Raw genomic sequence first — 15,022 nt, forward strand, 5'->3', positions numbered from 1 at the left:
CAATTAAGGTTTATATGTGTGTCATATGGGATTATGCCCTCAACATGAAGTAGCATGAAAATAACACCCTTCAACTCATTGTAATTAGTTCATATGAATATTTTTAATTAGAACTCTGAGGGCCAAAATGATGACCAAACAATTGCACCACAATGCTTTTTGTACTTAATAGTTCACAGTCAAGAAACATTGACAGTTAACAGAGAAAAGGAATATCTGAGAACTTCCCAGAGCTAGCCATCTCTTCTTATAAGATGCATATGGTAGATAAAGGGCAAGGCTAGCCCCAGTTAACATTTGACGGGTTGCATAATGGGTGGCTAGTGGGCACGACCAAACATTACTCCCCTGCCCAGAGATTGCCGACACCTGGAGCTCCTGCTAAACAGCTTTTCACTTGGAGACTCCAGTTGAAACCTGGTAAATTCCACGCTATCAGAAAAAGTATCCTTGGGTGCCCTACGCCTGTCACATTGGGAGGCCAACCTACGTCATTGCCTGATGTGCACTCTGTTTTAGTTTGAGTAATCTATTGCTCCCAGGGCCAAGTGGACAGCAAACCACACACAACTAGACAGGCATCTGGTCCAACTATAAGCAGATGCCACAGATAACTTCTGAGGTTGTCTGGAGGCCAGGACAACTAACTAAAAGGTATGAAAAAAGACAATATTGTTCTGTTCCTCAATGTCTCTTTGGGCTATATATACTAGAATTGCTGATTTTTTTACATGAATCCTAAATTCCTGCATTTGCACTTTAGCAACCATTTCAGTGAATCCTCTGCAAGGTTTCAAAAGATAACACATTTCATGTATTTTTATATCATTTTTCACAGTTTTGTTAACTCCTGTATATTTTCTTCGAAACAGCAATATGTAGAATACAATTTATAACATTTCAAGTTATCTTTTTTAGAATGTAGCAGCTTCATTTAGTTAGCACTTTCTTTCTAATATATAACACGTTGAAGGAGATATATATTAATTTAAAGATGTATATAATAGAACATTCATATTAATTGCAGTTTTGAGACCAGTTGTACCAATGTTGTTCATCTGTGCTGTCCAACCTTTTATGTGGTGGGTCAAGGAATTTATAGTTGCCAGTGGTACGATGATCTCTGATGTAACATAATAGAATAGTCCTTACCTTACAGTGGGTGGTATAGAATAGCCCCCTAGTTAGAATGCCCCTTTTAGTACCATAGCATGGTGCGGCAATACAATTGTAACAGTGTGTTATAGCTGTTTTGCCATAATTAAAAAAAAACCCCACTGCAATGGAATAAAAGCAAAAAGAGTACCTTGCAGTAGTCTATGGAAGGGTGACTAAATTCTCTCTATACGGCAGTGCTATACGTACTGTATAATAACGGAAGCATTTAATGTATTGTAAGAGCCACAATCCATGTAGATTAACTATGAACCAGACAGCCAACGTAAATCTTACGACAAATATGATACAATGGCACATTTTCTTGCCTCCAGTGAGAATTCAGTTGAGGAGAAATATACCATACAATTTAGAATTCTGGTATATGAACTATGATGATTAGCTATTTCTGTAATCTTCCCTTACTTGGTGTAACTTAGTTGTGAGTCTAGGGTTAGCGGCTGTTAGGCTTAGTATTTCTGTCCCCCCCCTCAAAAACCACACACATACTAACATGCAAACTTGCTCTAACAACATATACTGACACACACACATTCCACTAACCCTAGGCTCATTCCTAATGCCATACGCCGAAACACACTCTTAACACCATATGCTTATACGCATATTAACACCATACACTCATGTACACACCACACACTTATACTGGTATATACACACATGCTCTACCCCTCTCATCTTCCTCTCTCACCCTCTCCACCTTTTTCTCTCCCATACGCAGAACACCTCGCTTGTTCTCCTTCCTCCTTACCTCTTTTAGCTCTGTCTTCACTGCTGGTTACAGTGTCTGTATGAACTAATGCTACTACCACAGAGTAGTAATGTGTGTTGGGTACCATCCAGCTGCAGCACCCGCGTTAGGGCGTGCTGGTGTAACTTACCTGCCAAGTGTCCCTTTTAATGAGTTCCTCTTTGGGACCCAAATTCCCTTTTCTTGCTTTCCCCCCTCCCCTAAAAAACATAGTGGAGTGCCCTTGTATATGGCTAATTGTGCTATTTGTGCTATTTTCCAGTACATTTTAATTACTTTGGTGTGCACACCAGCTATATGTCTCATACACATGTCTCACACAGGTTTGCATGTTTTATGACACTTATGCCTTAGTAAATGGCAAGCACAATTTAGATTATTTTGCTTTTACATCTAAATATATAATGTGCCATTTTATCTTGTGCTGACACATATATTAAGCCAAAACTAACTGTACATATCTATGTATAGTAGTTTTAAAGTACATTTAACCTTTCTGCAAATACCAAGATTCATAATAATGAAATTATGGTGTAGCAACAGAGGTAGCATGGTATTTCTGAGATAGGCCTTTAGGTGAACCTTCTCTTCATCACTAGTGTCTCCTGTATCAAAGTGTATGCGCTAGTAGAGTAAGACTGTAAGTGACACAATGGGGCCAAGAAAAGGATTTAGCATGAAGGTTTACAGTAGTTTTGTTAGACACGTGCCCCAGCTCATCAGAAATACAGGAGTGCAAGTTGGAGGCCAGTCAGACTAAACATTTCATCCCCTTTTTGTGGTATTTTGGTACTGGTGTATACAAGGACCTCAACAAACTGAACCCTATGTCTGCCTTGGTTGAAGCTTGGCTTGTGCTTGACCACCAGCCTGCTACTCTACCAGGATGCGTATCACAGGTATGATCAGAATATCAAGCTGTAAAATGTTATTTTAACGTGCATAGTGTGAACCAAAATAAAGACGATACAGCTAATTAAGGGAATGCTTAGCTGCATTTATTGGCTATATTATAATGCATGACATTCCAGAGCACTTGTCCTTCCTTTTGTGACCTTATCACCCAAAGAAAAGAAATCACCATTGTGACTTTGCTAGTAATGATACAAATTACTGCCTTGGCACTTTCACATTTCACATGTCATTGATCTGCACATGTAAGGCTTGTCCTGCAGTATGTGAGATGTATAACATTGTAATGGAGTGGGGGGATAGCATGTGAAATGTACTGTTATCTTGGCTAATTCTGTACCACCAAGCCGCAAGGACACAACTCCTGCCAGTCCAGTTCCCATAGGTCTGAACTACCATGCTGATTAATTAGGCCTTGGCTGAGGTAGCCAGATAACTCGTTTAACAGGGTTTTTATAAAAAGTGTGTCGCACTGATTTTAATGCAGCCCTGCAATATACAATTTCTATAAAACAGCCATCAGACCCTTTGGCTAACTGAACTAGGCAGTTGTCCTTAAGCTGCACAATTTGTTCTGTTATGGTCAAATTCCAGTACTTTGTTAATGGACTACATCTCCAGATTGTTCAGGCAGTTGGAGATTGACTGAACACCCTTGGGGTTGTAGCTTACAGTGGCTAGTGCTGCTTCTCATTTTCCACATCTCACTAAAAACAGGTATCAGAAGAGATGTACAAGGTGTATTTCTAAAACCTACTGCCAAAGTACTGCAAGACAAAGGAAAACTCCTCTATCTTCCATATTGCCTTCAGAGTCTGCACAATGTGGTATCTCAAATGTTATGATGCTTATGCATGGTATACATTCTTGCACTGTATCATTGGATCTTTTAGATATATGATCAGTATATCTGAATTTCACTGAAATGTTGGACTTACTGTATTTGGATGGTATGTTCCTATTGGAGAATGCATTTTATATGGACTCGTTATAAAGGTGATTCTGTGACATTACAAACAATAAAGATTTTATACATGTATCTGTTAGTAGATACTGTTGTTCACATGCTCAACAACAGCACTTTTAATAATACTTTTATGAACGAGTAAAATATTTGCCCATGAATTTTGTTTTACCTTTTGATTCCTGTGTAGCCCAAAACTCCTGGATTTTTTTATTTATGTCTTTGGCCTCCCTTAAATCTTTTTGCCACTGGCGTAATTCTTGAACTTCAGGATCACAGCGTACCTGGAGAAGAAACGGAAGTAAAAATGTCAAGAATGCATGCAGTGTCCAAACAGAAAACACAACTTAAAGGATGCTGTTGATACAAGCACACCTTTCAGAAAACAAAGATACACAAAATAGAGCAAAAATGCAGTGAATAGAATTAAAAACACATATCAAAAGTATAAATATATGGCCATATATTGCTTAACCCACCACTATGTCAAAGTACCCCAACTTTGGCAAGTCCTATCTAATTGTTCATGCCTATTTGACTTGTTTTTGCTGGGTATCCTCTAAATTGTTGTGCTTTAACCATGCTGGTGAAGTTGGTAACGGTGCCAGCGCTATGGTAAGGAAAAAGGCCAGGCAGATGCCTTCACTCATTTGATTTGATTGTACCAGTATGACTTATCCCTTTGTTACGCATTTTGTTCTGTTAAAAAAGAAAATATTAGTGGATTAGGCAAACAAAGTAATTATGTAGTGCAGACCCAGAAGAGAAAGATTAGGGTCCTTGTGGTCCTCTGTGGTCTTGACACCTTAAGCTTCATAAAGGACAAAAAGCAAATGAAACCTACATATGGGGCTGTTGGTTCCTTTGTGTTGACCACAATATCGTTACTTTGCAAAGGAAGGGTGTTTGTCTTGGAAGCCTGACGACACATATGTGGAATTCTAAGAGCAAGTCAAGTATATTATATTTTTTTGCCTGCGGTGCCTAAAGATGGAATTCTAACAATGTTCACCTGTTCCAAGAACAGTATTACCCTGTTCTGAATAACACCGGTGTTATAAGGAATGCACTTGCAGTAATGGAAACCTCACTTGAAGATATAAAATGATAACACAATGTAGGGCTAGCTCTGCAGGCTGCATCAGTAATTATTTACCCAATACTTTGTGTGAAAAAGATCACTTTTTCATGAAGAAAAATTATCTTAGCATCAGAATGCCTGGGAGGGGCAAACCTTTTAGATTTCTATAATATGCAATGAGCTGAGGACTAATAAGAATACTGAGAAGGTCCTGAAGGTTGGAGATCTGTACCCTTTGAGGAGAAATCCCGGCACTGAAATATTTTTTTAAAAGTCTGTTACATACTAATGGCTGTTTAGTTCACTTACAGGCTGATTTGGCAAAAGATATTCTCAGTGGCAGATGAGGCAGAGGCTATTCCTTCGTTAATTTGTACCCTTAGAGCTGTGTAGGGTATCGCAATGAAAAACGGGAAATACATCAGGCATGCTGAGTAGCGTTATATAACTCTGGCAGTCATGAATAAGTCAGTGACCTGACAACATTTCATTATCAATGCTCTGCTAGACAAACTACGCAACATAACGAACTGAATGTAACATCCCTGAGAGGAAATAGATTTGCATGTTACAGACGAATGCTAATTATGTAACTTTCTCTGATTTCTGTCCTATTTTTTATTTATTGCATCCAGGAGCCCAAGGATCATGATGGAACAAAAAATATCCAAAGTGCAAATGCACTAAAACAAAATGTTTCTTTTACTGAAGCCCCAAAGTTCAGTGGCTCCGCTCAACGTTCAGACTCCATATGAGTGTGGGGACTAGCCTTACCCACACCGTGTGTGTGAAAATGTATTTGTAAATGTTCGTGTATGAGCATGGACGTGTATGTGTAAGTGTGTGTGTGAGCATGAATGTATATATATATAACTGTGTGCGAGCATGAGTGCTGGCCTAAATGTGTAAGTCTGTGCAAATGTGAGAGGGTGTGTAAAAATGTGTGCCAATGTGTAGGGGAGTTACCGGGGGGCAAGGGGGAGATGAGGCGGTGGCAAATATGGGATCCGGCCTCATCTGATCCTAATTCAGCACTTTCAACTTGAATTACTCAAGAGCTGTGCTTTTTACACATGGGGAGCAAGCTCTACCCCTCTCCCCGATCTGACATCTCTTATTTACCCATCTCTACACGTTCTGACAGTTTTGCCCCTTATTTATCCCAAAGAGTGGCTAGCAGCTTCTATAAGTAGACGGAGATGGAGAACTTAAGGCATCATATCAGAGAGGTTCCCAGGTATGGCTGTAAGTATTTACATTGTACTGTATTGATGTTTTACCAACTCAAGTCAGCAGAAGGTCCATTAATTCCACCGGCACTCAGTGCTTCGTGTCTGCTTCACTAATAGTAATCCAGCTTCTACTTAATAAATATGATTGTCAACATTTATATAACACTGAATCCGTTATGCTTAACATCTTTACAGAAGACCAATGGAAGGGGTATGATATTATATGCTAACTACACTAAGTGTCTCTTGACAGAATAAGACACATATTGGTGAAGACATGCATGAACAGCTTAGAAGAAATGCTTGTTGGTGCATAACATATTAAGGAATAGGCTGACGGATTTTTTTTTGCTAGAACAAGATGCTGATATTATTGCCAATGTAAGAAAGCTAAGTGGTAAAAGCAATAAATCCAAGCTAACAGCACAATGTAGTGAAGTTGCAACCGGGTCTTGAGTTACAAGTGAGTCTGGTGGCTCAACCCGAATACATATATCATTTTATTTGGCGGGAGGAAGCACAGTGTTTGCCATAGATATCTATTTGCTGCTGCCACCATTCAATGTAAGCATGAACCACAAATTTATAAGCATGTTTGCTATTAGTATTACTACTACATTAGCTGCTTCTGACTGGCCCGGTATTTCAACAGGATCTGGAGATCCAAACTATTAAGGTATATTTGTTAAAAGTTCACATGGTTAACGGCAACTTTGGGTTAACATTCTACAAACAAATTAAAACAAGTAGATTAAAACAAAAACCTAGGTGTCCTGTTATTGATGCAAGTATTCATCAGCCAGTAAAGACAGACAACGGATTTCCAGAGCGAGAAGCAGGGCATTGACAAGAACATTTCTTAAATCAATATTTGCATAGAGGTTAAGTAGATGAATGATTTAAAATATCTGCTGTGATTTCATTCTGCACCCAGAAGAGTTATTTTGCTAATAGCCTTTAGCTCATTGATTCTTTTATATATACGCAATTTTAAATCTCAGCTTATTCTCTGATACCACAATATATAAAATCAGACACCAAAAAAGTATTGAGTATATATCAAAAAACGATTCTAAACATGTTCTACATGTAAAAGCCATACTACATGTAAAAACAATACCTATGCTATATAGGTTTGTGGGAGGGCAGGAAAGGGGAAAAGCACAAGGAATGATGAAGAAGAAGATTGTGTGGGGATGCAGTGAAATAATTATAACTTGAATTATTCATTATTTTTAACTGAAGTTAAATGTGAGATCACTCTGGTGTATAGTTTCCATCACATCTGCCTCTGTCAAAGACACAACATTACCTACAAACTATCCATCTACTTCCCACAGCCTTTCTATAAAGATGAGTACTGTGTTCGTACAGTGTATTGTTTGATCTGTGCACACGTGTCTTCGTCCTTCGGTAGAACTATTCGTATGACTATATGAAGGCCATACCGGGGAACATTCCAGGTCTCACCCAGAGTCTTGGGTGCTTTTCTGAGTTACTGGGTTTTTAGTTGATAAAGTATCAAAAAAATAAAATTGTATTGGCACACCTGTAGAAAGTTATATAAGAGTAATATGAATGATCCACAAAGCTCCCACCTGTGCCCAACAGGTGAAATAATACTGACAAATCCCCCTTGAGAAACATTAGGGGTCTCGGGCGGTCTTCTGTCAATCAGATTTTTGCTCTTTTTAAGTGTATTATATATTTTTAGTTACATGCTGTAATAAAAGCTTTGCTTTTTAGATTATGTTTTGCTTGTTGTGCGTTTCAGTGCAGCTCCTTTACATCATTTTAGTTGATAAAGTAAAGTATATTTGTAAATATGTTGAATATAGGCATCGTAATTAGGATTGGGAGTAATCTTAAAAGTGACCGTTCCCTTTTAATGTAGAAACCAGAAAACAGTTCATAATAGAATATTTTATGTGTGTCGTAAATATTACTGTGGCCTTGTGCTGCCATGATAGAACACATTCTGCTCTACTTGATAAAGATTAGCCTTGTAGGTCTCGGAAATGTTGAAGCCTGAAGTGATATTGTCACTGTTAATTATTGTCACCAAGGGCATTAGTGTCAGCTTAAAAGAAACCAGAAAAACCTTGGGAATGGGAGAGATATGTACACATTTTTGGAACACATTATTTTATGCTGCTAATACCAGTATACATATTTACCAATAAACTAAAACAACCCATAAGATACAGAGTAATATTTTTTTTTTTGTCCTTGCAAAATATTTCATATTTTTGTTTTATTTTTATTGCCCCAGTCTTCAAATCAACTCATCAGTGTGGCAATGATGTATGAAATAATCTTTCCTTCCACTAATAAATCTGTGTTGTTACCTTATAATAATGTAAAGACTGTGGGATTTATTCAGAGAACCCTTATATTCCTCTACGTGGTAAAAATAGTTTTTTTCTGTTTTTCCAGAAATAATTTAGGGCACACATATATTATTTTTTCCTAAGCTAATATCAGATGAACACCCTCTCTCCTTTCCCACAGTCATGATCATTTACTTCACAGTTATCCTTTCGCCTATCCTCTCTCTTTCATATCCCAATACTGTATACACCATTATCTATCATCTTGCCCTCCTAGTCTTCCTTCTCCCACTGTCTACTATTAATAGTATTATTATTACAATTTCTTCCTAATACATACAGAAATAATCAAATTAAATGCAGTCCTCCTGTCTTCAATATGTTCAAACAAACCCATACAAAACAAAAATGTATGTAAAAGCTTCACAGCATAAGATGATAAACTTTTCTACATTCCCCAAATACAGCGTTAATAATAACAATAATTTCTAAACGTAAATAGTATAAAAATTACACAAGTAAGGGGACGCTTTTTATTCACACCCCTCTCCTTCCCCATTCTTTGGTCAGATGACAAGAGCTAGAACCATCATACATTACAACATTACATTATTCAGTAGATCAAGAATACTTTATATGCTGCGTTGGTATTTTTTAAACTGATCAATCATTTTATAAAACGTTAACTAAATACTTCAAAGATACGAATTGTTTTATGAAGACGATATTGTGGTGTGCAGTTGTCTGATCATTGCTTTGCACGCTTTAGGCTACACGTTGTACTTTTTTGAGTCTTGTCTCTACTATTACCATAACGAGACTCTGTCCATACATGTGGACGAGTTTTCTACTCTAAGATAGAGGTCTTACCTGATATCCTCTCCAGAATGACTGTATAATCTTAGCTGCCTCTTCCTCAGAAAGCAGTAGTGATAGAGGAATAGGAGGTCTTGGGCTGCAAAAGAAATATTACATATTACATTTCTTGTTGAGTAAAATCCAGTAAACATTTCTGAAATCTCCTATAACAAGACATCACTCGTGGGGCAGGAGACATTTTCACAATGTCTTGGTGCCCCTGCGGCTCAATACTCCCTTCCTGCATGTAGTGTCAGAGGCTGAAGATGTCCCGCGATTGATATCCATGGCAGTAGAGAATTTCAGCAGGTGGTAGTGGTGGTGGTGGTGGTGGATTCTGCATAACCACCCCAATATTTATTGCCCCTTTGAATGTCTCAGTTTTTTTCCATGCAGGAGATGGGTTTGGCCAAAAGTGTCACAGACTATTTTATTGGCAGGTCTGTTCCTAGGAAATGCCTTAAATCATTAGGTTGTCAGATAATAAATATAATGACCGTTGCAGACAGAAAAAAAGTAAGAAAACAGTTCGATAAATCAACTTATGTTCATGACTGACACATTTTGGCTAAAGTTTCCAGATGACACCAAAAGAAGACTATTGACTTTAGTATTGGATTTTCATTGAAAAAAGCTTGTTGACCTTATTCTGTGAAATGTATTGCCGTGGCAATTGTTTGAGCTCCATGGGAAGTATTAAAAAAATAGAGAAATCACACTGGTTCCAAAATGAAACTGTTACCGGTTGACTAAAGCTAAAAATTGTTAAATTCCCAGAGGAAAGCTGGACATGTTGTAGTCTGAGAATGTAATAGTATTGTGTTATTTCAGAAAACAGCATGGGGTTTTACTACACTAGAGCCAGTCGGGTTCATTTTTTTATTTTAATTGCATTGAAACCCCAATATAAATGTGGAGATATCAAAATTACAATATTTTAGGATGGTTTTATGTAAAATCAATAATTTTTCTAACCTATTAAACATAAAATGCAGGAGTCCCATAGCTGGGATGTACTTTGCAAATAACGGAAGTGTTTAAGCGTACACCAAAGTAGCTCTAGGTCACAGACTGTTAATCCAGAGACCATATTATCACAGGGACATATCAATGACTTTATCACGTCTGCTGTTGGGATTAGATAACATGCCAATATCATACTGCCTATTTAAAAAAAAATCTGCTACGGGCTGCAGGTCATTTAAAAATAAATGGCAGGTGTGAGACTTCAGCCATCAAAGAGAAAACGAGGAGAGAAGGGAATTTGTCATCCCTACGACACAGTATTGTGAAAAGAACTGTATCTCCAAAGTTTGCTTTCTGGGAAACGCCACTGGAACAGACTCTGCTAGGATTCTAGAAATAGTTACAGTTAATGTAGGACCTTGATCTTAATTAGGAAAACATGGAAAGTGACGGCAGATAAGAGCCAGAAGGCCCATCCAGTCTGCCCAACCTCTGAGTACTCTCCTTTAGTACTTGCCCTTATCCTATATCTAGCTTGGCAAAACGTATGCTGAACAAGCCAACCAGCCCCATGCATGACTACTGGACATATAATTGTCCCTCTTCCTTAGGATAAGGCTTATGTAGTACCAATCCACAGAGCCTTCGGATCAGAAGGCTTATCTAAAAAACATGTAGTTAATTTTTTTAAAGTTTTTGTTACTATGGTCACCTTTGGTCTAAATGATACCTTGGTGTGATTTAGCCAAGGATGCTGCCCATTCAGAAATGACATCAACCTTTGTGTACCCTTAAATGGCAAGAAATGAGGGAGCATTGTGGGTAGTCACTGGGTCCAGACACATTATCTGATAGTCCACCAGCATATTTCCTTAATGAGGGCATTTCTAGAATATGCTTGTTGCAAACAATGCCATGTTCCAAAAATGTAAAGTCAACAAGATGGACCTAATCATCTTGTCAAAATTCAGTGAAAGCCACAGTAATGTTATTTGCGATTCAACCCAATTGCTGTATTGTCGCTCAAAGGATGTTTGATCAACCCAAACAATTTAGGATGTGAATGACTAAATAAGTAACATTTGGGTGATTCATTTATTAAGGAAGATATTTTTTTAATTTTCATGGTGGTTTCATCTATCATTGCGATATACTAAATATTTCAAATACTGCCAAAGCTTTGGAGCATGAAATCCATCCAATTATCATACTTTGTTTACAAAATAACGATTTTGCAAACATGTTCTGTCATGGATGGTTGGCCATTTTTTATTTCCAAACATCCTTATCATTCAGGCCATCACTGTGTCATTAAACCAAGACTAATTGAAATCATATCCAAATGCATAACGGCAAGCAATTGTTATCTGGCAGGAACATTCTGTACCTTAACAAATGAGTTCCTTAACAAATTGTGTTCTTTGGATATGTCAGATCGATCTACATTGATCTAAAAGCCTCTTGTGGATTATATGGATGTCATGCACTTTAATATCAGAGTACTGTAAATTTGAGAATGATCGGAATGGAATTTTACATTCTATAAATTTAAATCGGGTAAATACAAATTTATTGTTAGAGGTAGATGGGGAAGAAAAAACATGGCTGATGAATTTCATGCCTACAGGGCCTTAATCACAAAGCATAACTACCCGTTACATAGTTTCATTTAAATGATCACACCAATGAAACAATCAAGACACATAACAAAAGGGCTAATGAAGCACCTGTAGGCATTAACCATGTCGAAAATGATTTAAAACATACATGGTATAAGCACGAGGCTATCCTGAATCTAAGACAAAACCAAGGGCTGATTAAGGGGAAATGGGAAGACTTCATGGGCCGAATGGTTTTGATCTGTCGTCGGACTCCATGTTTCTATGTAATAACGCTTTGTATACCATAAGTGTATGGAGCAAGCTTCTGAGTGTTGTGTTTTACCTCTTTAGTGTGCTTGCAGGTTGAATACAATCTGTATCCTAAAGTCTTGCTTAGATCTCTGTTAGTTTAATGTGTTTTGTTTTCTTATGATCCAAATCATGGCATGTTCACTTTAACATTACAGGGTTTTATTCCTGATGTAAAATAGCAGGTGAGGAAACTGCTGATAAAGCACATGTCAGATTGATGAGTAATGAGTGCTTAAGCACCAAAGCCTTTTGTAGAATTAAGTACTGCTTTTACCGAGCAAAATACTGCTCTAATTACCAACCTCCAGCTGCACTACCAAGTCAACTGATCCATGTTTCTCTAGCTGAGAAGGACGGGTTGTAAATTGTACTCCTATCACAGAGACAGAAGAAGATGAGTAAGGATGTCACAGTACATAATATATTCCCTTTTATTTAGAAGTGTATTAAAAGTGAATTAGTGTAAAAACCATGTGAAAGAGTGTTTTCTTCAGCCAATTACGAAGGTGCCAGCTACTGAAATGTGATGACATCACAGAAACAGCGTAATTTACACACAGACCCGTACAATTACTGGAGACACTGGGTTATGCATTAATGGCAACTCCGGTGGAAAGTGGCAAAAGTGGTGCAGTCAGCAGGAATATTCCTGACTATACCAATTAAACCACTTAGCAGAAGACCAGTTTATTATTCATAAACCCTACTTGTGCCCAGGGGAGCCTAGGAGGCAAATCTGACTATGGTGCTCAGGCTGTAATCATTTTTGTTGTTGCCTAAATCCAAGATATCTCGAGTAACCATCATTGTGGTTGAGCCAGCATGAGCTAGATCCAACGTAACAATGGGTCCAGCTAGTCAAGGATGGAGAAATGCAAGACAGACCTGATCCAACCAAAATGTTCCTTGGCCCACGCAACAAGTTTCCCAAAAACATACAAATGATTCTGGCTCATCACGCTGGTTTGTCCATGTCCAGTAAGGCAGATATCATTTGAGTAACATATTGTTCTAGTTTATTTTAGAACTCAATTTCCAAGAGCACACTCGCACAACAGTTTTATACCTTTACGCCTAGCACTGGAGCACAAATTAACACTTAATTAATGAACCAATAGACGCAGGATGTGTCTCCAACATTTGATTACAGAATCTGTACTCTGTATAAAGTACCTGGGTGTTGTGTTTCATGACTGTGCCAAGTTTGGTTATTTAGTATTCAGTCATTTGGATCACAAACTGCAATAGCGTTTAGGAAATGGGTAATCCTATTACCGTGGTTATAATATCCAGCATGTCTGAGATTTTTAGTTAACTATATTTTGGCTTGTACTTACTGATCTTTCAACCATTCTTCAACAAACGGGATGTCAAAAAAGCCAGTAAACTGCTGACCGTTTCTTTTTGGATTGTGACTGTAATTAAAACAAAAAAGTATATTATCAATGATTATGTTGTGATGCATCGTTTATTTGTAATATTTGAAATATTTCCTTACTTGTAAAGCCACTGGGTGAGAAAGTCACAAGCGACGAATTTCGTTCTTTTCCTCTAAAAACAAGCAGAAATTTCTTATGTAATAATAATGTATTTTACTCTACCCAGAAAGCAAAAGCCATTTGCTCAGTTCCTATAACATTTATAAATAAGCGATTATTACTGATGAGACAAAGAACCCCTGGGCCACCCCATTTGCGAAAGGCCTCTAGAGTTTGGTTTCACAGAGCTGGTCATATTGTTGGTATGGTCACAATATTGAATGACTCATTAAATAGAGGTTATCTATTAAGGTGTCTTATACCACAGCAGCCAACAGAGCAGCCCCATCGGCAGGGCCATTCTATATACGTGGATAGGGCCATTTTTTCCACGTCTATTCCCCATAGACCCGTCATGAAAGTTCCTGTTGGGTGAGAGTTTATCTCGAAGCAGTTTGATAAGGACTTTTGTGGTTTTCTAAAAGATTTGGATAAGATTAAAAGTTCAGGAGCTCTAAAGCACAAACATAAGCAAATATATAGTTACATTTTTGTGAAAACTATTAAAAAAGCAAGATAGTGTTAAAACATTGTATATGAATTGATTCTATTAATGAAAAATAAAAGCTTCCTTTACGCCAAAACATAACTGCGGTGTCACCTGCCATTTAATAATATTTCAGCGTCCAGGTCCCGGATGCCTGCACATAAATATGTCCTGGTTTATACAATATATGGCAGGACAAACAATTCACATTGTGAACGTTTCCTGCGTGTTTCCGAATGTCAAAAACGGACACTTGCTGTGCCAGAAATATGTGAATGTAGGTCAGCTTACATGTCAAAATATTCCAAACAACATGTAGCTCTCCAAGTCAACTGATTCTACCCTTTGGCCATGAACTAATGACCTATAGTTTTTTTTCCTCATTATTTTCATGATGTCTCTGATGTGGTACTTTGATTTGTTCTAAGAGTCTATCTGTATACAATGGTAATATTAGTTTAGGCCTGTATAAGTCAAGGATACTCCGGATACTCCTAAACCTTTACTGCCGTCTGAGCGAACATGTCAGTTCAGCCTACATACATTAGTAAACCTTATTAAACCTCCATATTGTCAACTTGCTAAATCATTGTATACCCGTTGTTGCGCGAAACAATCCAAATGTGTACCGGGTGCATTGTTTCTCATTGTTTACCCTGTCTTGATTACTTCGTTTGTTACCCATATCTATTATGAACCTTTTGATACTTGATTTTATCTCTATCTCGCAGCAGTAATCCAGCTCTTGTACAACAATAAGTCTCCATGGACCACCAAAGGTCAACTCTGAAACCAAGCCTTAAAGCATTGTGTT

The 15,022-nt window shown here is 37.7% G+C and overlaps 1 protein-coding gene across 1 annotated transcript in view; it reads right to left on the minus strand.

Annotated features, from left to right (window-relative positions):
- IQCK (IQ motif containing K) overlaps window positions 1-15,022 on the minus strand; it is a 32,677-nt gene that overhangs the window by 6,770 nt on the left and 10,885 nt on the right. The window contains exons 5-8 of the mRNA XM_053470786.1: window positions 13,682-13,734; window positions 13,521-13,598; window positions 9,317-9,401; window positions 3,976-4,087 (exon numbers count right to left, since the gene is read on the minus strand). Of these exons, the coding sequence (XP_053326761.1) occupies window positions 3,976-4,087; window positions 9,317-9,401; window positions 13,521-13,598; window positions 13,682-13,734 (328 nt within the window). The remainder of the gene's footprint in view (window positions 1-3,975; window positions 4,088-9,316; window positions 9,402-13,520; window positions 13,599-13,681; window positions 13,735-15,022) is intronic.

This window comes from Spea bombifrons, chromosome 7 (genome assembly GCF_027358695.1).
Source record: "Spea bombifrons isolate aSpeBom1 chromosome 7, aSpeBom1.2.pri, whole genome shotgun sequence".
NCBI classification, from domain to species: Eukaryota; Metazoa; Chordata; class Amphibia; order Anura; family Pelobatidae; genus Spea; species Spea bombifrons.